The sequence below is a fragment of the Heteronotia binoei genome, chromosome 3 (assembly GCF_032191835.1).
Source record: "Heteronotia binoei isolate CCM8104 ecotype False Entrance Well chromosome 3, APGP_CSIRO_Hbin_v1, whole genome shotgun sequence".
NCBI classification, from domain to species: Eukaryota; Metazoa; Chordata; class Lepidosauria; order Squamata; family Gekkonidae; genus Heteronotia; species Heteronotia binoei.
In genome coordinates this window covers 102,931,714-102,957,218 of record NC_083225.1, presented here as the reverse complement: position 1 = coordinate 102,957,218, position 25,505 = coordinate 102,931,714, and the positions used below count along the sequence as shown (strand labels likewise).

Below are 25,505 nucleotides of genomic sequence, written 5' to 3'. Positions count from 1 at the left end.
AATTTGGATCACTCTTAAATACAGCCAGTCTCCTTCATGGCTCTTATTTTTTGCCAGAGAACCAGCTTAATCAAAAGCAGAGTTAGATGCCATTAATTTCAAACAAGCTATGCCTGCTCTGAACTGCTCTTAGTGAATTAAAGCAAACAGCACAAACTTGCAATATATACTGTATTAAATGTAAATGGTACTCGAGGCCATCTGCTCACCTCCATTTCCTAAACAGTAATAATTTCTGTCAGTTTCCAGACATTAAAAAATAGGGCTGTATCAACACTTAACATTGTCACAGTTAAAGGGGAAAACTGGTACAACAGGGGGGGAAACTGAACCACTGAAATATATTTGGGAAGCACAGATGACTGTCTATCAAACAAAGCACACAACTTTTCTTATTATTATTATTAATGAACTGTTTTTTGAAATAATATATTTGGATATTAGAGAAGACTGGTATGTATTATCTACATTGCAAGTTTTCCAAAAGGACAAACGTATTTTTAAAACAATCACTGAACTACATCATCCTGCTATTTCCTCTTGCCTAGCAAAACAGAAATGTTTGCCTTTCAGTTAACTAGTTCTCCAGAGAATCAGGAAAAGATGGTCTGTGTCACATTGGCTCTGATCTGCTTCTCAGTTGTGCTGCTGTTACAATATCATTATCTTGAACTTCAGAGCCTTACTCTGGCTATTCAAGTTGGGGAATTCATGACCAGGAAGTCAGTCACTTAATTCCAGCATGACAAAAACTGAATAAAAAACAAAAAAAGATTTCTAAAGCTGAATTGATGTTTTAATGAAGTATTAGGCAAAAAAAAAAAATCCATAGCCAACAGGAACTTTTTACTAAACTACAGCTTAAAAATCATTTCCATAATGGTTACAGGTAATACTCTCTGCAGGTTTTATTACAATTAAAACAATTAAAATAAATATAATAATGTACCGTTTGTGTTTCCATCACACTCAAGAAGCAACCTATTCCTGGTTTCTAAAGCACCTGGGACAACTGCACTGAACGGAAAAGTGCTTACAACCATGTCTTCGCTTAAAGTGGATCCAATTTCTTCATCTAAGCCTTCATTACCTTCCACAAGGACATCGATCATATCCAGAGCATCTAGTTTTAAAAAGAAAAAACTTAGTTTACACTTGTCAAAAGTATAACTAATGTCTGATTTCTGAAAAGTTGAGGGCATACCATCAATGTGAGAGATGGGTATGCTGATATTATCAGCATCTTGTTTAAACAGGTTGACCTGAAGAATACTGGCTTCTTGGACAAGATCTGCCGCCTTGTCAGTGTAAGGGTAGGGGTTGGTCACCAATTTTACCAAGACCTGTGAAGAAAAATGAATATCAGTCATATGGTCCTAAAGCAAAGTTCTCAATGTGGAGCTTGTGGACATGATGCCTGACAAATGTTTTCGGAAAGTGGGGGGAGGTGGAGCTCTTGCCTAGCATGACTTCTGATTAACCACTGGAGATTGTCACCACCCTCTTGGTTTCATTCTCTCACTCCTCTTTTGCAATGCATTTTTTCAAAAATCACCCCTCTTCTCTGCTGTACTTGGACTTTGTCTGAATGTGTATGTGGTTCTGCCTCCTGCAGCAGACATTTTGGGGTTGTGCCTACTATGCTGTTCCAGAATTCCCAAGGGACCCACAGACTCAAAAGGTAGAGGACCCCTATTCGGGAATGCAGTTGTAGGAATATATGCTGCACAATATGCTCACAAAGAATACTGCATGCCACAAAGTAATTATTTTTGCTAAAATAGTTCTCACTGCCAAAAAGACAGTGAGAACTATTGTAGTAGAATAGCAGCATATCCCTCCAACACTGGGAACTGTTATAATGAAAAGCAAAGTTCAGTCTGGGCCTGGTGAGTTCACCCAGCTTTTACCCTTCATTGTTATGGCTAAAGGGTACAGCTCCTGAGCAGAATTATATATTTGCATATCCCACTGGTCTAGGCATATGTAACTATACAGGGTCAAACAAAAAAGTAATAATGATAACTTTTAAAAATACATTCAACTATTCATTCAAAAGAAGGTAAAAAAGATTACAATAAGAACATAAAGGGATTTTCTATCCAAATTGATTAATTCTGCCTGGGATTGTTATGACTGCTACAATCAGTGTTTCAACTACCTAATAAGCATCTGTTGCAACATCTTTATTTCATGTATTTATACGTGAAACATTAAGCAACTTGTGGACATTCAGACTGGGACATTCTGAATAACATTATCAAGTGATGGTAATGTATTTCATTCTCAGAACAACAGGCATGAGCAATGGCCATCCATTTAACTTGGAGGGAGAGCTCAGAACTTTCCAGAGCCTCCTTCTGGTTGAGCTAGCCCTGCGAGTTGCCTGGCTGGCCATTGCTCATACCTGCTCATTTTCAGTGGCAGCTCTGGCTTTAAGGAATGCAATTCCCAAGGATGTGTAAAGACTCCTATGTGAGTTTCTTTTCAGAAAAGGTGCAAGGTCATCCTTTTTAGAGTTTTTAAAGAGACATTTGGCAGATCATTCATTTGGGGTTGCACTATTGTGAGGGCAAGATCACTGATTTTTCTTCTTTTTTAAAAATGCATGTGTGTGCACCTGGAAGTCATGGTGACCTGTGGTGACTGACTCCTAGTGAGGGCATGGAGGATATTCAAAGAGGTGGCTAAATAAAGCCTACCCCCACCTCCCGATTGCTGGTATTCCAAGGAGGTCTCCCATTCAAGTACTTGCCAAAGTCAGCCCTGCTTAGCTTTTGAGATCAGATGAGATTGGGCTTGCCTGACTGATTTGTCTTTGTGCAGCCCAATCCAGACAAACATGGCAGGCAGCCACCCAGGCGTGGGTGGATCGATGGCGCCACTCGCTGGCTTCCAAAGGGGAGACGGTACACCATGCCGGGAGAGGGGCTCGACGAAAGAGAACCCGACGCTATGGTGATTCCACCCAGGCGTACACTATTGGCCCACTGCCGAGGCGGGGATGGGGGAGGCGCAGACTCACGCGGAACCAAAGGATTGGCCAGCCCATTGCATGTGACCAGGTGAGGGGGCATAAAGCCCATGCCTGAGAGCCCATCAATCCCCACACTCCCTCCCGCTGTCAGAGACTCTGCCAATGGCAGGCTAATGGCCAGGGGAACGCGCGGATAAGTGGGAAGTGCCAAGTGCAGGAGTTCCCTGTCCTAGACAGCGGCTGGAATGTGTGTCTGGGAACAGCCAGACCAAGTCCAAAAGACATTGAATGCACAGCAGCCAAGGTCAGAGCGCCTGCTCCGGCTGCGACGCCACTGAGGATGTTCTCCGCAGCTGAGAACGAAACGTCTGGAAGGAAAACTTTCTCCAGTAGAACACGGCACTTGAGCCCGAAAGATTCTACAAACCCTAATAATATTTTATTTAAATTGGCAAAACCATCATGACTGTCAATATCAGAACTAATTAAAATGTTTTTAATCTCCCATCTTTCAAAATATTTTATTCTTAAATATTTTGTGGCTACAACTTTTACTTCTTGTTCACTAATTAAGAATAACAGGTTTGATCCAAATCTTTCTTCCATTAAGTGAGAGTTGGTCTCTACTGAAGGAAGACTTTTTGTTGTTTTTCAGTCGCACAGTCGAGCCTGACTCTTTACGACCCCATGGACAAAGTCACGCTAGGCCCTCCTGTCTTCCACCATTCTCTGAAGTCTGTTCAAATTCATGTTTGTTACATCAAAGACTCCTTAGTAAGCTCTAAAGTCATGGAGTAAAAAGACAGGTCCTCTTGTGGATCAAAAACCGGCTAATTAATAGGAAGCAGAGAGTGAGTATAAATGGGAGTCTTCGCAGTGGAAGATAGTAAGCAGTGGGGTGCCACAAGGCACAGTACTGGGTCCCATGCTCTTTAACTTGTTTCTTGATGATCTGGAGTTAGGAGTAAGCAGTGAAGTGGCCAAGCAGATGATACTAAATTGTTCAGAGTGGTAAGAACCAGAGAGGATTGTGAGGCACTCCAAAGGGATCTGTTGAGGCTGGGTGAGTGGGCATCAATGTGGCAGATGAGGTTCAATGTGACCAAGTGCAAAGTAATGCACATTGGGGCCAAGAATCCCAGCTACAAATACAAGTTGATGGGTTGTGAACTGGCAGAGATTGACCAAGAGAGAGATCTTGGGGTCGTGGTAGATAACTCACCTAAAATGTCAAGACAGTGTGCGATTGCAATAAAAAAAGGCCAACGCCATGCTGGGAATTATTAGGAAGGGAATTGAAAACAAATCAGCCAGTATCATAATGCCCCTGTATAAATCGATGGTGCGGTCTCATTTGGAGTACTGTGTGTAATTCTGGTCACCGCACCTCAAAAAGGATATTTTAGCATTGGAAAAAGTGCAGGAAAGGGCAACTAGAATGATTAAAGGTTTGGAACACTTTCCCTATGAAGAAAAGTTAAAACGCTTGGGGCTCTTTAGCTTGGAAAACGCCGACTGCGGGGTGACATAATAGAGGTTTACAAGATGATGCATGGGATGGAGAAAGTAGAGAAAGAAGTCCTTTTCTCCCTTTCTCACAATACAAGAACTCGTGGGCATTCAATGAAATTGCTGAGCAGTCAGGTTAGAACGGATAAAAGGAAGTACTTCTTCACCCAAAGGGTGATCAATGTGGAATTCACTGCCACAGGAGGTGGCAGCATAGGCATAGGCATACAAGCATAGGCAGCTCAAGAGGGGATTGGATAAAAATATGGAGCAGAGGTCCATCAGTGGCTATTAGCTACTCTGTGTGTGTATACATATATTCTGGCCACTGTGTGATACAGAGTGTTGGACTGGATGGGCCATTGGCCTGATCCAACATGCTTCTCTTATGTTCTTATCAGTAATGCTGTCCAGCCATCTCATCTTTTGCTGTCCCCTTCTTCTTTTGCCTTCTGTCTTTCCCAGCATCAGGATCTTCTCCAGTGAGTGCTCCCTTCTCATTTGGTGGCCAAAGTATTTGAGCTTGAGCTTCAGCATCTGACCTTCCAGGGAACAGTTTGGGTTTATTTCCCTTGGGACTGACTGATTTGATCTTCTTGCAAGGAATTTCTTCCAAGGGACTCTCAAGATTCTTTTCCAGAACCACATCTCAAAAGCATCTATTCTGCGTTCAGCCTTCCTTATGGTCCAGCTAGCAAACAGGAATCATAGGCTCCAATCCACAGAGATTTTTGGAATCAAGATTCCCACCCCCCACCCCCCCGGACTCCTGGGAAGTAATCTTTCTGGATCATGATTTTCCTGCTTTGTTTGTTGTTTCTATAATAGAAATAAGCAGTTGTGTACTGAGACTGTCAATGGGAAAATTAAGTTAACCTAGAGATACATAGTCTGCCTCTTCTTTCTGAATTCTTTGTTCATTAATCTATAGCAACACTCATGCTTCGTCAGTGCTATTACTGCAGTGGAAATCTCTAACAAAAGCCTTTCCTACATCTCATTTCCTTTGTTCCCCCCTTTCATGTCTAGCAGATGTGAGCTCTCAGAATTCATTCATAATTCTTTGAAACATGTTACACAACAGAAACAACAAAAGGTAATACATTTCTGCTAATGCTATTCTTGGCACCATACAATTTGTACATTCATTACCCTTTCCAAAAACTGAATCACTGCTTCCTTCTTAGCTTCAACTGTATTCTCCAAGTGTTCGAGCCACAGCTCAAGTTCCTTCCAGGTATACTCAAATACGCCACTGTCATGCAAAACCTGTCAGAAAACAAATAATGCTATCAGTTGCTATTTTTGAACAGTAAGTCTAGTTTTGCTACTTGATATGAAGACATTGCAGCAGCAGATGGTGGAACAGTTGGATTATAACTACAGACCCCATATTCAAAGGCATATATGGCATTAAAATAAAAATACAAGCTATGTTAAAGACTCACGAAAGTATACAAGCTTTCTTTGTTTCTCCTGCCTCAAAATTTTCCATTTACCTACAGTACTCCAAAAGGCCAATTTTGTCAGATATTTCCATTCCCCTTCCCACTCCATCCACAAATGCTATAAATAGTAGCTGAACTGGTAAAACAGAACACAGGCAGTATTGTTGGTCCTTGTCTAGTCAGAGTCAAAATGCATACAGATGCAGCCTTCCATGCATAGACATCCAAAGCATGCACAGCCAAGGGCTATATGCAAAATTTCTCCAGCCTGTCCAGCAGCCAGGGCACATCCCATGTTGTCCATTAAGATAAACTGCAATCATAGCAATCAGGAAGGACGAGCAGAAGAGTGTTTTTAGTCCTGTCCTCAACCACCTCACTGCCGAAGAGACAGTGAAGCAGAATTGCAACTGAATTTGCACACATGCAGCTGCATGCATACAAAAGTGGGTCAGGGCTATTGGTTTTATAATCATCATTCTAAATTTGATGTTAATCAACAATGCTGGAATCCTTTCACTATCCAAGAGCACTTCAGGCAGACATCACTTAGAACTTGAAAGATGCTACATTTATAAATAATAAAAGGGAAGATTCTGAGTAATCTGACCATGATAGACTATTAATAAACCATATGAAATTACATAAAACCCCCAAGATGAATGATGCTTCCCCCTTATACCAAAACCAACAACCAATCATTATGACAGCAACCATTAGCATGGACACGCTGTTGTCAGTCATTTTAAGATGATAGCTTTCTAACTAGGGAATCTGCATGACTTTGTTCTGTCTTAAACTGAAAAACTTCTGTTTTTTAGTAAAAGTACACAAAATTCAAGTCATGTAATATTTTTGTTATGTTTTGTTATTGCGGCCTTTGGATGGAAAAAAGCTACCAAAAGGCATCCCAGAAAAAAAAAGGAAATCTAATTACACATCAAATCACAAAAAAGAGCTTTCCAATAAATGGTAAGGCTGAGCTGCATGCTAGAGAGCGTTTTCTGTACAAGAGAGGGTAGGGCTTGGGAAGTTTCCCTACACACCTATCTTATTTAATCTGGTTTGTTGGTGAAGTGCAAGCATAGACAGCTTCAAGAGAGGACTGGATAAACATATGGAGCAGAGGTCCATCAGTGGCTATTAGCCACAGCGTATTGTTGGAACTCTGTCTGGGGCAGTGATGCTCTGTATTCTTGGTACTTGGGGGGGGCACAGTGGGAGGGCTTCTAATGTCCTGACCTCACTGATGGACCTCCTGATGGCGCCTGGGATTTTTTTGGCTACTGTGTGACACAGTGTGTTGGACTGAATGGGCCATTGGCCTGATCCAACATGTCTTCTCTTATGTTCTTATGGTGTTGACAGCTAAAATTGGGACCAGTGTTAGTCAGAACTACCTGCTTTGTCTAAAGGGCAATATTTTTGCTAGAACAGATTAACATGGATTGACGATTTCTTCAGTTTGGCAACTTAGCCCTTGTTCTGCATTAACTTCCTCTAACTTCAGTCTCATCATAGCAGAGTCAAAGCTAAGCGACTGTATGTTACTAGGAAAAGTTAGCACTATTTTGAATCTAACCTGTAGACTATTGAAGACTGCAAAAGAAGATCATAATAGATTGTTATCATCACTTTAATGCCAAGTTTGATGAGAATGTGGGTTGCATGCATGTCAGAAGGGTATACTTCTTCTATGGAGCACCCCTCCACAATAAGAAGCCTTTTTAAAGCTTCTCAAATGATAAAGGGGGGTATTTACATATCCCCCATTTTAGCTCATCCTGTGGATTTAATATGTTGACGCCAAGTCTGATCTGGCAGCTGTGTAAATGTTAAAGTTTTCATTGTAATCTAAGTATGCTAACTACTCTGTCAAGAAGACTCTTCAGCTGAAATTGTAAACAAAAGAACTCTTTCACAACTCATCGTTTTCAAACCTCACAGACAACTGCTACTGACAACTGACAGGCCAGGGTGCTTATGAAACAAGAAGACATTATTATTATTGTACCCTTTATAAACACAAACCTCAGAAAAGATCCACACATCCCCCTTCTGAACAAGACAGTTGACAGGGCTTCCTGTTATGTGAAGTTTTCACTGAACTGTAAAGTAATTAGTGCTGGCAGATGCTCAAGTGATATGCGGTTTCACAGCAAATGTCATATGTTGCCTTGGCAATCATTTATAAGGAACAGGCTGAGACTTATTTGAGTAACTGACATATTCCAAATAACTGTACTAATTCAAATCTGCATTTGTAAATAGGTCCTGGTTGTTATGGCCCTTCACAGAAAACAAAAACGCTAATCAAATGATTCTTACTAGAAAGAGGTTCACCAGCAGTAATCATTTATAAAAGGAAGGCAAAGGGCAGCTTAGAAACATTTTAAAATGTTAAGAAGATTCTATAATGTTATGTTAAGAATGCAAATTTTAATATATTTAATCAACAAATTTATTAACTACAAAATTAGAACAAGTTAAGATAAACTTTAAGCAATGGTGAGGCTAAGAATAAAAAAGCACATCAATTTTTAACTAATTATGACATTAGAACGTTACAACTGGGGGGGAGCATTTCTTTTTGCCCCCTATTTTCTCTTTTCCTTTCCTTAAAGTCCCCATAACTCAATCCCTTTTCCTGCTTCCCTCTCTCACACACATAATTTATCTACCCCCATCTTCAGCTTTATTTATTATTTACTTGACATATACCCCACCATGGGGACTCAAAGCTGCTTATTTTATGCTCTCCTCCATTTTAGTCTCACAGCGCTGTGAGGTAGGTTAGGCCGGAAATGTGTGACTGGCCCAAGGTCATCCAGCAATCACAATAGCAGAGTGGGGATTCAAACCTGATCTCCCAGATCCTAGTCTGAAACTCTAACCACTGCACCACACAAGCTTTTTGTGGACTAGCTGCTGTTGAACTGTAGCATGCAGCCAGGCCTGAATGAGATGTGCAAGTTTTGTGATAACAAGTCGCCTGATGTTTGTTGTCTACCGCCAGGACAAGCCCCAATGAATCCTCCCTAAAAGGCTAAAGCCCCTATGGAAAGGGCCCTTTATCCCTGCCTTTAACTGACAGAAACCAAGGCTTGAAGGCTGGCAATACTGTTGTTATTGCCTAGCAACAGCCACAAGGAACACAAGTCTGAGCAAAAAAATTAAAACTGGACTAATTTTGTTAATGAAGAGACTTCATGTGAACAATTAAATTGGTTCCACCTGGATATTAAATATTCTATGGGAATAGATATAGATAGCAGGATGCCAGGTCTAATTATCCCTGGCCGCATTTAGCAATTTCTCTCTCTGAGTAGATCTAGCTTCTGGGAGCATGGATTTGGGATATAGGCCTGGTTTCCAGTTACCTAAGTTTCAATGCTCAGTCATTCAGAAATGCTGCAGACATATACAGTAGGTTGCCTAATAATCACCCACATGTGGTCTATATAATCACTCTGTCCCTGCATCTCTGAACCTCTCATCCACAGAAGACTTAATTGCCAAGAGCAGGACTTCAAGAAACAGGTCAAGCTATCAATCAACGGCCACAAGGAACACAGTCTGAATCCATAGAGTCCCAATGTGGTAATATCAGTTGAATCAAAGAGATTATTCAGAGCTTGACAAGTGCAGTGTTTTAAAAAAACCCAGTTTCATAAGCAATGTAGTTTATATACCCAAGATCAGCATGCCACTTTCCAACAAAACCCAGCAAAAACAAAAAAGTCAAGTACAATTAATTGATTGAAACAGTTTCTTTGGATTGGGTAAGTATACTATGAGTGGCTCAGAACAGAATAAGGTGCCAAATACAGTGTTCATTTATACTGCTGAGCCCTAAATCCCCCAGCTCAACGTCAACCATTTTCTGTGAACATAAAGATATTTTTATGACCAGCTTAATGCAAAAGCTCACCTTAATAATCAATTTCTTTGTTGATGTTTTAAGATGAGGATGGTTACTTGTAACAAACATTTTCATCAATAAATAAAATACTGATCTTTCAGTACAAGCTTTCTCAGCTGCAAAGTCAACCTAAAAGAAAACATTTTATTTTTGCATGATAAAATGCATTTCAAGTTCTCCACAAGCACTGAAGCCTTCCAAAATCCTCAAACTTACAACACCTGTGTAATTATCTATTCAATAGCTCTCCAGACCTTTATCCAAGGAGCTTAGGGCAGCATACATGTTCTTCCCTTCTCTGTTTTATTCAGTAGGTAGATTCGGTGGTAAGAGAATGGTATTTGACAACAGTTACCAACCAAGCTTCAGGGATGAAAAGGATTTGAACCTGGGCCATCCTAGTTCAGACTTTTTACTACTACGTTATGCAACAAACATATGTTTATAAAAGACACAGAAGTTTGAAGTATGAGACGACAAGGGCTGTCATACAACGTAAGGACAAACTACATATCAGTTACTTAGGAAAAGAGCAGACATGATGGACTGCACTTTTAAAAGCTTAGAAGTGCTGTACACACAGGTAAAGAACTGTAAAGGGTCAATCCTTCACAGATCCTTGAGTGACAGGCTGCTCCAAGAGCATCAGTTTAGCAGAGAAAGACTTCTGAACTGGATGCTGAGGAGAATTCAGCCTGATTTCAGCCTTGACTAAAAGCAGTTTAGCACAGATGAAGGTACTGGGGGGAAGTTGGCAAGGAAGTGTGTGCAAGTGGCAATGAAGATTCCCATTCAGGCCAAGAAAAGGGGATAGATCTTCTAGAGAGAGAACAATTTCCCTACCCAGTTAAAAATGGGGAGACAGCTCTGAAGAGTGAAAAGATCTCACTGGTCTGGTGTGGTTAGAGACTGCCTTTTGAAACCAGAAGGACCAGTAAAGCTTAAGAAGAGTGTTTAGTAAAGGAGTTTGGGTGTAGGATAGAGTATCTCAAACTTACGGAAACCAAAGGATTCAGTGAATACTCAAAAAGTGTAGTAGTGTGTTGAGGAAATGCTGAAACAAAAGCCTCTCATCTTAAAGATTCTAAGTCACTGTGAAAAGTTTAAAAAACTCTCAGTTGCTTAAACATATGAGCTGAAGTCTACGCATGCACTAATTTACCACAGAGTTCTTTACTGAGTTACCTTAGAAACCCTGATTTCATATGACCTTTTCCACTCTATGGTGAAGAAAATATTTTATTTTTGAATTTCAAAAAGGCTTGAGTGCCACTTGAGTGCCACTTCAGTAAGTGAAGGGCAATCCTGACCCTTCTCTCAGGTTCCTGGGCTGAGCCAGCAACAAAATATCAGACTCCAAGCATGGGACAGCCATAGTTTCTTCAGTGAAGAAGAAAACAGTTAACAAGGGCAGCTCAATCAGACAGGGAAAGAAAAAAGGAGAGGAAATAATATCTATGAGGGAGGGAAGTGGAAGAGGGTCATTATAGAAGGATTAAAATGTATTAGAAATGTATTAAAATGTATTAGAAATAAGCAAACTACAAACAGTATGAGTGCAGCCCTCAAATGTCTTAACTGATTTTGAACCCCTGAAGAAAGAAAGAAAGAAAGAAAGAAAGAAAGATAGATAGATAGATAGATAGATAGATAGATAGATAGATAGATAGATAGATAGATAGATAAATTTATTGTCATTGTTCTCAACAAAGAGAGCAACGAAATGAGGTGCTCTTCCACAAAACATACCAACACATCAAACACACATATTCATACCATTTAAATACATCTAAAACCATTTAAACCATTTAAATACATCTAAAACAGATAAACATTCATAAAACCATTAAAACCATTTAAATATATCTAAAACAGATAATATATAAATATATATAAATATATATAAATATATCTAAAACAGATAATAATTACACCATTTATACAGACATACCAAAGAACACTTATTATTTATCATGTGTGCCAGGCATCATTGGTCTTATTTTGCATTTTCCCAAGTATCACATCTGAACTACATGTATGCAAGAGAAAAAAATCACACTCCTTGCAAAAATGGAAAGAACTTAAGGAAAGTAGGAACCTTTCCCATAACTCTCAAAAGTGTCTCTTCATTCTACTGTCAGCTTTTAGGAAACAAAGCTATCCATTCTGCAGTGGCTTTTCAGAGAACAATTTATGACAGTGTTCATAACAGATTGTGTTGAAGGGATTTGGTTAACCTCAACCGTGATCTGTTATAGCTCCATTTTTCCCACTCTGTTTTTAATTACAATCTGTAAAATATATTTTAATTTTCTGATATTTCTTACAGTTTCTGTTAGATGTATGTGGATAAAAATTTTGTAAATAAATATGTAAATCATGGAGCAGTTCTCTCAATACTGCACTCTAGAAAATGTTTGGGGGGAGGGGCTTAAAAGATCATCAGTAACAATGACAAAGACCCAGGAAACCTTTCAAAACAATGACCATAACATATGGCTGCTCTAAAATAGATCCCCCCCTCTCTCTCTCACACACACACACACACACTTACCTGCACTTTAAACCAGGAAAACTTATTTGCAGGTAACTCCAGAGCTACCTTTAGAATATGATGCTGTAGAACAGGAGGAATTTCCTGTTGCAGTCCTTTTTCTGTAACAATACCTGGAGCATGAAAACAAAAGTATTTGTTTTGTATTTTCCTTCTCTTGGGAAACGACTTCAGCCAGAAATTGTAATAAAATATCATTCACATTTATAAACATAGAAGAAATTTCAGATGTCAGAGTACACCAACTAAGATTTTTCTAGAATATTAAAAGATATTCAATACATCATATTGTGTCGCAGACCTGAAAACACTGAATCTTGTACCATTAGAGTAGTATACTTTTCATCTAATTGTATCCAAGATTTTAAAAGCAGCTTGATGAGTAGGTATTGCAGATAACATTTACATTCAGGCTTTGAGAAGCTCTACCTGATGATTTACACATATCAGTCTGCTGTTAAGGAGCAGGCCAGGTCAACTTCTGTTCTGCTCATTGGTATCCATAGGTCTCACAGACCTTTATGCTACATCAGTGTAAGGACTGCAACCCTGTGCAAGTTCCAAATAATCTGTTTTTATTTTTAAACAGATGTTATTCTTCAAATGAAATGATGGCTATCTTAGACACAGAATCACACAGCTGCAAGGGACCATGCCCAACCACCTGCTCAACACTAGAGATCCAAGAAAGAACACCCTGGCAGATGTCTAATCTCTGTCTGAAGACCTCAAGCAATGAAGCACTCACTCTCCTCACAGATAATTGGCTCTGTTGCCAAATCACTCTTAGCAATGGCAAGTTTCTGCTAATGTTTTAACCAAAATCCATTCTCATTTAACTTATTCCAGCTCATTAAATCTTTTCTTGCCATCTGAAGCAAGAAAGAAGTCTGCCTCCTTTTTCATGCAACAGTTATGACCTCTCCTTTCTCCTTTCAGTGTTCTCTTCCCCAGACTGAACATAGCCAGTGCGTGGACTCTTATCTGGGAGAACTGAGTTTGATTCCCCACTCCTCCACTTGCACCTGCTGGAATGGCCTTAGGTCAGCCATAGCTCTCATGGGATTTGTCCTTGAAAGGGCAGCTGCTGCAAGAGCTCTCTCAGCCCCACCCATCTCACAGGGTGTCTGTTGTGGGGGAGAAGGTAAAGGAGATTGTGACCGCTCTGAGACTGAGTATAAGGCGGGATATAAACTCAATATCTTCTTCTTCTTCCTTATTCTGATAAAACTGTGACTATCTGTATTATTTAGTAATTCATCCCCAACACTTGGGAGTTAAAAGTATGCCTTTTAAACCTTAGACAGAACTAAAGGTGTAATAACTTTCCCAAAACAATTTAAAATTTTGATGATAGATAATCAAAGTCTCTTGGAATATTAAGCCTATATTTGTCAGCATTCCCCCATGTTTTACCCATGGTTTTTACAGGTTTGGGTCCTAGCTAAGTTTTAGGGAGGCAGCAAATTTCACCATTTCCCCCTCCTAGATATTACCTTAGATTCCCTTTCCAAGCTATTTTTGAGGATCCCTATTCCCCCAGGGGCAGCATTTCTAGAGTTATTTTGGGTTCCCCTGGGAGGGGGTATCAGTGAACTCTGCTCCCCACTCACCACTGCACAAATTGAAATCAAGGCAGTATCTGACATAGTTACAATAATTTTAAAGTATGCTTACCTTTGATTAATTTACTAAAATCGAAGTTGCTTTGTGCCACCAGGTGAGGAACAACTTGCTGATAGAGACATATAACATGAAGCAATACAACTTTCAAAAGAGTAGTCTCTGCATCATCTGAACCTTTAAAACATTAATCAACAGATTTTTTTGGGGGGGGGGGAGTCCAAAACAAAGCAATGCCTCCTATACAAAGCTGTACATTATTATATATTCTTTTTCTTTTGAAAGTAACAATACAGTTGTATAAACATCAGTAGCCATGAAAAAGGATAATGAGAAATGTAACCAAATGAAGCCATTGGCATGGGATAATTACAGATTTTAAAGCTTCACCCTCGTCCTCCTGTTTTGATGGCAGCAGCTGATATGGGGCAGCAGCCAGCAGCAGCACTATAAGGGAATATTCAACTAATACTATCCTAAGACTATAGTTCTGAAGACTCCATATTTGCAAAGAATGTTTTAGTGATGATACTAATCTGATTATTGTATTGATATGTCTGTCAGCATATAAATATAAATAAGGCATGAGGCTGGAGACTACTGAGAGCATGCTGATCTGACAGTCAGTGTCAAATAGGTGACATCAGTGTTTAGTAAGTCTCAACAAAGTGAACCCAGTTCTGACCAGCATTGGGAATGAGTGCAGAGGATGAGTGTCCAGTGCACAATGACTCAGCACTTGTGACCCATTGGTGCAGAGACTATGTAATTTGCATATAAGCAGTGCTGTGCTGTACAATCTTTCCTTCTACTCTAGATGGTTGTTTGGCGGAGCACTTTGCTGGAGAATGTAAATATAGAAAATAAATTGTATATAGTTAAGCACGAAGTGTTGTTGGACTGTTGCTTGCTATATTGATTCACCTACCAGGGCTAGCGGAAATAACTATAAAATGACAATGTTGTAACCTGCCTTGAAACCCAACTGTGCAGGAGAAAGGTGGGATCAGAAATATTTAAAATGAATAAATAGAGCTAGGATCAAAGGAGGACAGCATGAGGATAGGGGGAGATCAGCAATAGGGGAGACAGAGAAAGATTGCTTCTGTGACCATTCAAAAAGCCTTCAGACTATTCCTGCTCATTTTGTGTATGGAGACAAGGAACCATTCAAGAGCTAAAAGGGGGATGACATCTATTCCCTCTTTCCTAAAGAACTACTTCTGTTTCAGACCTTTGCTCATGGTGTGCGAGCTAAATTTCCCTTCAACAATATTATTATTTGCAGTTGTGATGTTAATTAAAGAGAGCACGATTCTTCTGTTAAGAAATATAACAAAAAGATACTGCAGAAATAAAACAGGTGAAAACAATTTCCTTAAGTCTTATCAAGGCTGAGTACTCTGACAGAAAAGAATACAGCAGACTAACACTCTGCTACTCCCTAGAAGTGCCCCCATGAATTATTTTAGTAGGTCAGAGACACTGGGGCAGTTCAAACAATGGTCCACCTATATGGTATAGAGAAGCAAGACCTAGTATAGCATGCCACAAATCTCAGGCACCTGAACATCCAACATGGATATAACGTTTGAACAGAGTATTCTTAGGCAAAATCCATCATGCCAGGAATTCTTTTCCTGGATTATATGCAAACTATCAATAGAGCTGCTCAATTTTATCCATTTTTTGAATTTATGTACTTATATCCTACTAGTAATAAGGCCTATTGTGAAGAAAAATACAACAGGCTCTAGAAAGAGCCTCTGCGCAAGTGCCCCCCCCCACCCTTGCTGTCTTCCACCCACCCAACCAAAGGCATGCATTTCCCCCCACACCTGAAGGTGAGCTGATGTCTGTCATCTGGAGAGCAGTTGTAATTCTGAATAATCTGCAGTCCCCACCTGAAGATTTGCAACAGTGGTTCCCCAGGAGGAAATGGGTTTGTATCTGTCTGAGGTTCCATCCCTCCTCAAACCCCACCCCTAAAATCTCCATGAATTTCCTAATCTGGAGTTGGCAACCATATCTCCTTCCCTTTATCTGGCCCTTTTTCAATTTTCCATTGCCTTCTCCCTCCCTGCAGTGTCTACACAGAAAAAGGACAATCTTTCTTCACACTGGGGGGTGGGAACCAAAGCCGCTTACATCATTCTCCTCTCTCCACTTTGATCAGCACAACCTTGTAAGTTAGGTTAGGCTGAAAGTCTATGACTGGCCTAAAATCATCAAGTCAGCGTCCACAGCAAAAACCTGGTCTGGTAAACCCCACTCTGAAGCCCCCCCCCCCAACCTTGGCTTTCACTTACCTCCTCATCAATGTTCCCTCTAAGTTGCAGAGTTTTGTGAGCAAAAATTCTACTTTGTGAGCTACTGGCATTAAAGTTTTGAGCTACTGCATAAATTATTGTGTTCTGGTGCCATTTTTCCTGAGCTAAGAAAAAAGGTGTGAGCTGGAGGCTAAAAATCTGTGAGCTAACATGCTAACTCAGCTTAGAGGGAACACTGCTCCTCACCCTTGCTGCCTTCCAACCCACCCTGCAGTTGAAACAGACACTAGCTTTCCATCTCCCCACCACCATCTCCCCATGTGTGTCCCCATGTCTGTGGTGGCTCAAAGCCCTGAAACAGGTTCCATGTCTGTGGTGGCTCAAAGCCCTGAAATACTAACCGGGAAGGGGGGGGGTTCAGGGGGAGCATGACAACAGTTGCACAGACACTGAAGCACATTATTCCTTATGATTGCAATGCATTGTTGCCACCTTTTCCTGTCATATCCAGCCTTGTGGTGTTTAACATCAGTGTGAGCTTGTGGCATGATTTTTATTTTTTGGCCTGGCCTGGTTGTGTTATAGAGTATGCACCTCAAGGCAGGTATTGTCTGTAAGGGAATTTATCTGATTTCAGTTTTCCATCTTCTCCCCCCTCCCTGCAGCATCTACCTAGTAAAAGAACAGTCCTTCTCCACAATGGGGACAAAAGCAGGATTCTATGCCATAGTACCTGGCTAAAGTCTCACCCTTTCTCAAACTCACTCTCTCCAGTCCCCACCCACCAAATCTCCAGGAATTTCCCAACCTGGAGTAGGCAACCTCTAATTCACCTTGGCTGTCATAGAGAGACTGCTGCTGAACTGGAAAAAGCCGGGCCTAGTTAAGTCATGCCAGCTGGGTGGCATCAAGTCATCCAGAGGATGCTGCCAGGCCTAGCATACCCAACCTCCATGTGGAGTCTGAAGATCTCCTGAATTCCAGACAACAGATTTCTCTCTCCATCCTGGAGAAAACAACTGCTTTGGAGGGTGGACTGTATGCTAGTCTATTCACCTGAGGCCTCTTCCTTTACTGAGAAAAGCAGCCTGGGTTGCCTAGCAACAGCCTCTGGCTAGCAGTACCCAGAGCGGGAATAAGCAGGGCCTTGCCTCCTCGGCTATTTGTGTGGCCTTTGGAGGCTGTGTGTGCTGTGAGGACACAGAGAAGAGCTGGCTGTCTCTGAGGTAAGACTGTTAACATTTCTGGGCTGAGTAGGCAGGTGCAGAGGAACATGTCTCTCACAGTTTACTGTTTGCTTCAGTGTTTGCTTTGCAGCAGCATTGTTTCTGCGTGTGGCGGGGGGGGGGGGGGGGGAGACGGATTGTGCCAGACTTCTTACAACAGGCCCTGAGGAGAGGCAGTAGTAATCAGTAAGGCTCCAGGAGAACCTCTCAGCAGAGAACTGTCTTGCTCAAAGGTCAGTGGCCTTCTGATGGGGTTCTGGCCTGACAGGACCAGCAGTAGGTGGGTCACAGAGAGGCTACCCAATGACAGGGGGAGTGGTGACAGAGTGCAAGGCCACTCTTGTGGCTGCCACAACTTCCAATAAAAATTGAGGATTAAGCCAACACATGGAGCTGTTATTATATCTATATGATTCAGATATCTGTCTGAGATCATGGTGGACAGAAGGAGGAAACCTACTCAACACAGACAGAAAACGAGGAAAAAGATTACCCAGTCCAACCCATTAAGTATTGATAGTCTACTCACATTTATGTTTGCATAAAACTGTAGGACAGGATTTTAATTTATGGGAACAGTTTTGGGGACGATTTGAGCTATTAACTACTTTCAATTAACTGTGTTTTGGACCAGAATAATCGAAGACACACAAAAAGCCCTGGGGTTGAAATAATTTGCTTGTCTTAGTTAAGGCTGCTAGTACAAAATCTGGACCCTGGCAACACGGCCAGTGATTATATTCAGTCTTAAGCACCTTCAGATGTTAATATGACATTCACCAAAAATATAAACATGTATTTAATGTATCACTAAAATTAGCTGGACTACCTGAAGAGCAAGGTAGATCTCTCAACTACCCTGCCACCAACAGATAACGTTTATGCATATAACAATTGCCTAGATTTTTAACTATAAATTATGAAATGTTAATTTTTAATGCTTAATTTTATATTTTATGTTAGTTTTACATGTTGTAAGCCGCCCTGAGCCACCTGGTGGGAAGGGCGGGATATAAATCTCAGATAAATAAAAAATAAATAAAAAGATATAATTTTATAACGATTCAGATGGCCATCTGACAGCAATGCTGATTCTGTGAACCTGGGTAGATCATGAGAAGGGCGGCAGGAGGGCATCAATGCTTAGTTCTTGTGGCCCCTTCTTGCACGTCCAGGGAAATGCTGTTTACCACTCTGGGATCAGGTAACAATCTTTCTCCAAGGCAGTTTGGCCAGAAATCCTGGAGAGTTTTTTCTTTTTTTGCCATCTTTTGGGCATGGTGTAGGGGTCACTAGGTGTCTTGTACAGTGAAGGTACTTGTGAATTTCCTGCATTGTGCAGGGGATTAGACTAGATGACCCTGGAGATCCCTTCCAATCTATGATTCTAACCTGAGGAAACTCTCAGATACTAAGATCTATGAGTGATGAAGCAAGAGACAACTACTACTAGAAACAGTAACACTGACTATATTAGCCCTTTCATCATGACATGTAATTCAGGTCAGCAGCATGAGATAAAACCTGCTTCATAGGAGGCAGGGCTGAGGAGATGGTTTTGCTTAAAAAGCTCACAAAACCCAAGCATAATTGCCAGGATACAAGGTATTTCATTATATGTTAAGACAGGGGTAGGGAACCTTTAACACTCAAGGAGCCATTAGGACCCATTTCTCACAGAAAAGAAAACACTGGGAGCCGCAAAACCCTTTTGACATCTAAAATGAAGATAACAATGCATATATCGTTTTTTACCTTTATGATAGTGTGATGCATTAATGAAATCCATGAACTGCTGCAGAGAAAACAAATTTTTATTTCTGCACGCAACATAAACATTTTGAACTCTGAAAAAAAAGACGCTGGGTTGAAAGTTATTTTCAAATAAAACACTCAATGTCTATTTGAGTCCTCCTCGTATTTAAGAAATAAAAAGCCAGACTTAAATTATCCATATGCAGCAAACCAAAAATGCTATCTGCTTCTGTGTGCCATCATCCTTTTATCACATGTACTGGAGTGTGCAGTCAGCTGTCAACCTGAATAAAAGAAGGACTGTTTCAATGAACAATGTAAAATATATATTTGAAAAATAATACCCAATTAAAATATTTATTTTACCTGGTTAATGTGATTTTTGCTTCTGAACCTCAGCACACAACGTCTGTACATCAGGGCTGTAAGACGTCACCTTCATCTTCACTGAGGATTGTAAACTGACGTCTGTGAGGCGTGAGCAATGTTTGTTTTTAATATAGTTCATGTGGGAGAAGACTGGCTCACATGAGAATGTGGATCCAAAGATCGACAGGACCCCAAATGCATATTTTTTCATGTTCATATAAGTCAGGGGTGGCCAACGGTAGCTCTCCAGATGTTTTTGCCTACAAATCCCATCAGTCCCAGTCAGCATGGCCAATGGTTGGGGCTGATGGGAGTTGTAGGCAAAAAACATCTGGAGAGCTACCGTTGGCCACCCCTGGTATAAATGTTGGGGATGGCATTCCATGTTTCAAATACAAGTTGGTCCGGTTTGGGAAGATTTTCGATATCACTCCATTTGTGACTCTGAGCAAGAATGGCCTTCTGATGGGCAACATCTTCAAGATTAGCTGTCAAGCATTTGAACTTGGACACCCATATATCTTTGTTGGCTATGTCAACCAGTTCCATCTCAAGATCTGGTTGATTTACACCTGCAAATGCAGTCATATTCATCGATGTTCAGGGGAGTGACGGAAGGATAATGTGTTATTTTCCTCTCTGAACTCAGAATCGTTTCCCAAACAATGTTTGCATTGCGGCGATTGCGGAATGCAAATACTCCATATTTAACATATTGTGAGCTTGTCTGAACTCTCTCAAAGAGGGAAAGTGAGACTGTGTACCTCTCTGTAAATCTCTGGCAAACACTGTCAACTTGTGCTCAACTGCCAAAATCTCCTCCAGCATGTGCAAGGCTGTGCTTCCTTTTCCCTGAAGACTTGTGTTCAGGTGCGCTGTCACAGGTACCATGAAGTGTAGCTTTTCCAGCCACTCTGGCTGTTCCAGCTCAGGAAAGGAGCCCTTTGCTTCCCAGGAAAGTTTTCACCTCTTCCAGACACGCAGCAAAGCGTTTGAGTACCTGGACAGCCAATGGACTCTGTTGTGCAACAGGAGATCAGAATACATGCTTTCCACCTCCTCCAGTAGCAAACGGAACTGATGGTGATTTCAACCTTTTGCCATTATTTTACTGACAATCTGAATGACAACATTCATTACTTCTGTGCATTCTGGTGGCAATGTTTGAGTGCACAATGCCTCGGTGCAGGATGCAGTGAAATGTCATCAACGTCCTACCCAGTGACTTCTGCACAAAGCCCTTCTGCGCTCCTGTCATACTTGGTGCCCCATCAGTAGCCACTGACACCAGGTGAGGGGTGTTTATTTCTTTAGTTCTTAAAGAATCCAAGAAAGCCTCACAGATGTCTTCCCCCCGTGTCTGACCTTTTAGTGGTATCAAATCAATCATTTTTTCCTGTGGCCGAGCAGAGCTCACATATCGGCAGAACAGCACTATTTGTTCAATATCACTTCTGTCTTTGGACTCATCACAGGCGACTGAGTACGCCATTGCTGAATTGATGTCTTTAATTTGCTGTCTGGTGATGTTTTCTGCCATTTTTATGGTTCTTTCTTTCACAGTCTTCGCAGAGAGAGGCATATCTCTGATTTTCTGCACAATTTCACTGTTGTTTTTAAAGTCCGAGAATAGATGTTCTGAAATCTTCATGAATGATTCTTTTATATAATCTCCATCTGTGAACAGCTTCCCGTGCCTGACTATTTCCTGAGCAGCCACAAAACTAGCATATGTAATTGAAATGGCAGACTTAATCCACTTCTTGAAGTGATTTTTATTCAAATCAACCTTCCGCATCAGTTCCTAAACGGATTTTCCTCTCTCATCTCCATCCGAATATTTTTCAGTAAAGGCTTTGTGTTTAGTTTGGAAATGTCTTGCAACATTCGACTTTTTGTTGTTTGCCAATTTCTCACCACATATTAAACATAATGGTAAACCAGTCTCATCAGTAGTGAAAGTGAATGAATCTGCCCATGCTCCAATAAATGTTCTGTTTTCTTCTGAAATTTTTCTTTTCTTGGATTTGTCCATGGTTGGCCTACCAGGCGTCAAAAAGCACAATAAATCTCCCGAGCCTTCTCTACAACGTACTGGTCAACCTAATGACCTAGAAGTGGGGCGGCGAGGGGGGGGGGAGAAGACAGATTCACACACTTCACTGAAGTGTAACTGAAGGAAAGAAATTTTTAAAAACCCACAAAGAATCACACTGTTTTTGCTCATACGTTACACTAGTTTTGCTCATCTATATTTATGCAAAGGTCCACATGCAGCCAGGTTGGGAAACTGTAAAAGCTCGGACTCCAAAAACCTTAAAAAACAGGAGAGGGAAGAAAGAAGCTCCTTTATATTCATATACCTCCTCTATAAATAAGGCGGAAAGGGGGAGGGCGGGGGAGATTGACCTTTATTTTCTAACTCCCGAAGGAGGCCAGGGCCAAACACCGCCTGGGTCCAGAGCGGGGGGAGGGGAGATGGGAGGAGGGAGGGAGGCGGCCGGGCCCTCTGAGGAGGCGATGTTCTTGCGCACCCTGGGCATCCCTCTTCACTGCCGTCACCCTTGCGTGTGAGGGAAAGGAGCCCGGCAGCTGGAGGGAAAGGAGAGATAGGTCCCCCCCCACCCGTCTGCCATCAGGTGCTGCCCGCCCAGGAGCCCAGCAGCAGGAGGGAAAGGAGTGGGAGGCACCCCCCGCCCGCCTGCTCTCAGGTGCTGCCCGCCCAGGAGCCCGGCAGCAGGAGGAGTCGCGCCAGCACCACCATCCCTTCTCCAGAGATGCTCCTTTTTCTCCCTCTCTCTTCCCCCCCACTGCTTTCACCCCCCGCGGCACGGCTCTAACTTCTAGCCAAAGTCCCAGCAAAGCTCGCAGCTTAAGCGGGATCCCGAATTTGAATGTTCCTTTTTGCCGCCACGCACAACTCCTCGCTCCAGTCAGGCAGTCCCAAAATGCGCTACTCCAACGATGCTCTGCGCCCAAACCTTGCGAGAGTTCCCCCTGCTCCCAAACCTCGTGAGAGTTCCCCCCTCCCTTACACGCTGCCGCTGCGAGCCAGAAACACTCCTGCAGAGAGAACAGCGCGAGCCCGCAATGACATTTCCTCCTTGCTCCAGTCAGCCGGCCAAAGAGCCAAAAGTAAGTCATGAAAGAGCCGCATGTGGCCCTGGAGCCGTACGTTCCCAACCCCCGTGTTATGAAAAGCAGAGACTGTTTGTATAATACTTGGGCAAGACAGCATGTATTCTGCCCTTAAATATAATATTATATTACAAAATATAAAATGAAGCAATTGGATCAAGAAAACTAGGATTTTTCTAGTTGTATCAATTATGCAGATTAAGCAGCTGTTTGCTTATTTTGCATAATGTACTCTCCTGATGATATGAAAGCATTTTAAGACACAAGTGAGAGAATGGAAATCAGGCAAAAAAAAAGAGTCACCCAACCGTCCAGTCCCCAGTTCTTCAAGAGAATTCCTGCACCATTTTCTGAAATTTAATCAAGCCTATTTTTACTGCTATAAAGGCCAGAATTAATTTTTTTTCAAGTGAAGATTTTCAAATGCTGAATTTTGCATCCAGTACAAGTTCGGCATGTGCACAGAATTGGAGAATACATACAGGGCAGTCCATGACTCTTGTAAGACAAGTCATGAAGGACCATCAAACAAGAACTCAGCTGTAAGAATGCTCTCAGATGCCATTAAAAAAACATAAATGCTCCCTTCCCCACACAAGAAGTCATCAGCAGCTAATCAAAAGACAGAACCGAGGAACTGTAAATCATCACAAAAGCATCATAGATATGAATCATTAATAGACAGCATTCACACATGTGCCAGTTAAGATTAATACAATTTTCTCACCATGCTCCACAACTTCAGTAATTTCCTCCACCATGGAAGCAGCATCTTCTTCTTCCCTTCCCTGTCCAACCTGTTCCTTTTCTTGCTTTAGAAGCGACTGCCAGACTGCTATTATGTTAGTCATGTCTGGTAAAAGCTAGGTTTTTGAAAAAGGCTAGCATCAGCTAATGAACAGTTATACAATCCTTTCATAAAAGATTATTTACAAAACAGAAACACAGGAAAAGAGATGGATCATTTCCTACACATAAAAGGTTGCCCACTGTTAACTTTTGTGAACAAGATATCAAACATTTTGAACTCAAAACAGGTTCATCTGTGGAATGCTGCTTTAGTTAACCCAAAATACAATATCCAGAACTAAATTTAAATTGCACTAGGAAGGGAGAGGGGGGTGTTGATTTTTGTTTTAAAAAATTTCTTAGATATCAGTTTACTTCAGAAAAGTCTGGTTAATTCAAGAGTTCCTTAGTTTTTTCACTACCCTTGCAGACATTCAAGGCTTCAAGGAACGTCAGTTTCACCTCAGGAACTCAGAAAACCTTTATTCCACTTATAATAATACACTACAGCCATCAGTTCATGTACTGTACTATTCTAATAATATAATTTCAGGTCAAGTGTGTAATTCCCCGAACCCACTGATCATGTGCTTTTTTTGCACAATCAGATGTTCTTGAAGTCTCCCAAGGGGTTTAACATGAACACTGTTTTAGTGTCTTCCACAACAAAATGTCTCTTAATATTCTAAGCATCATGGCTTTAAAATCACACCAATATTATTTAATATGGAAAAACCTCAATAGAATACCTTCGAGTGTTTAGCTTCTACAATACAAAAACAGACTAGATCTTGAGCATACTGAGGCATTTCCTGTAACACAAATTGTGATTCTGTACAGTTTCACTACTTTGTACCTTGCTCAATGCTTCCCTGTATTGTTGAACAAATTCCTGCAGCATAGATGGAGTGTAGACATCAGACTTCTCCCATATTTTCTCATTCAGACAATGTTCAATGTTTTTTAGTGTTCTTTTCAGGATTGTTGACAGAAGTGAGCAGATTGTATATCTCACTGTTTTACTTGCTATCTAAAATTTTAAAAGAGTGTTAAACTGTTATTTTGCTTTTACCTTATCTTCCCATTAAAACTCAATATTCAAGTTTACTGACAAGAATTTACTGGAAAGAAAACTTAAATTATATGTTTTGCTACCTTCCAGCTTATGTTTCAGAGACTTAATTTGGTTCCATCGCATTTTTTCTCCCACCATGCATCACATTCTTTTTTTAAACTGAGAATGTGCCATGGGTACCAACTGAGCTCAGTACACATATTAAAAGAAATAGCTCATCTATATTCCTTCATTTGTTATAATGAAAATTTATGAAGTAAACTAGCAACGACTCAAGAGGCTCAGACAGTTTCAATATATTATTCCATAACTGGCTAATAAAACTTCCTAAAGACCACCTCATATTGTAAAATGTCCCTTAATTCTTCTTATAACTGTGTACCTAGTTGGACTTTTGGAGATTCATTAGCAAAGCCTCACTGGGACAATGTCCAAGCCATGCTTTGTGCCCCAGTGTATTTCTTTTGTTTTTACCCTTAGTACACAGCAGTTGTCAATACATAATTACAATTCATGGGGTTTCATTCAGCAGCACTCTTGCAGAATTTCAAGTTCCAAGGAGTCCAAGGGAATTTACATAGATCTCCCTTACTCACAATAAACTTTGGGGCAGATGATAACTGGCCCAAGGTCATCCAGTTAGCTTAGTGGGTATGAACCCAAGTCTTCACAGTACAATCCAACCTCAGCCTCAATAGCCTTTTGTCAGAACTCTAAGAACTGGCTGGCTAGTGTGTGAGACAAAAAACTAGACTAGATGGACCACTGGTCTGATCCAACAGGGCTTTCCTTACATTGTTATCCTATCTACAACACCATTCTGATGGTCTATGATACACAGACTCCCCCA

General features: G+C 41.0%; 1 protein-coding gene across 1 annotated transcript in view; it reads right to left on the bottom strand.

The window, feature by feature from the left end:
• The window catches only part of URB1 (URB1 ribosome biogenesis homolog), an 85,697-nt gene that overhangs the window by 42,567 nt on the left and 17,625 nt on the right, over positions 1–25,505 (bottom strand). The window contains exons 11-18 of the mRNA XM_060234325.1: positions 24,437–24,610; positions 23,519–23,654; positions 14,088–14,210; positions 12,411–12,523; positions 9,866–9,985; positions 5,639–5,755; positions 1,205–1,343; positions 950–1,123 (exon numbers count right to left, since the gene is read on the bottom strand). Of these exons, the coding sequence (XP_060090308.1) occupies positions 950–1,123; positions 1,205–1,343; positions 5,639–5,755; positions 9,866–9,985; positions 12,411–12,523; positions 14,088–14,210; positions 23,519–23,654; positions 24,437–24,610 (1,096 nt within the window). The remainder of the gene's footprint in view (positions 1–949; positions 1,124–1,204; positions 1,344–5,638; positions 5,756–9,865; positions 9,986–12,410; positions 12,524–14,087; positions 14,211–23,518; positions 23,655–24,436; positions 24,611–25,505) is intronic.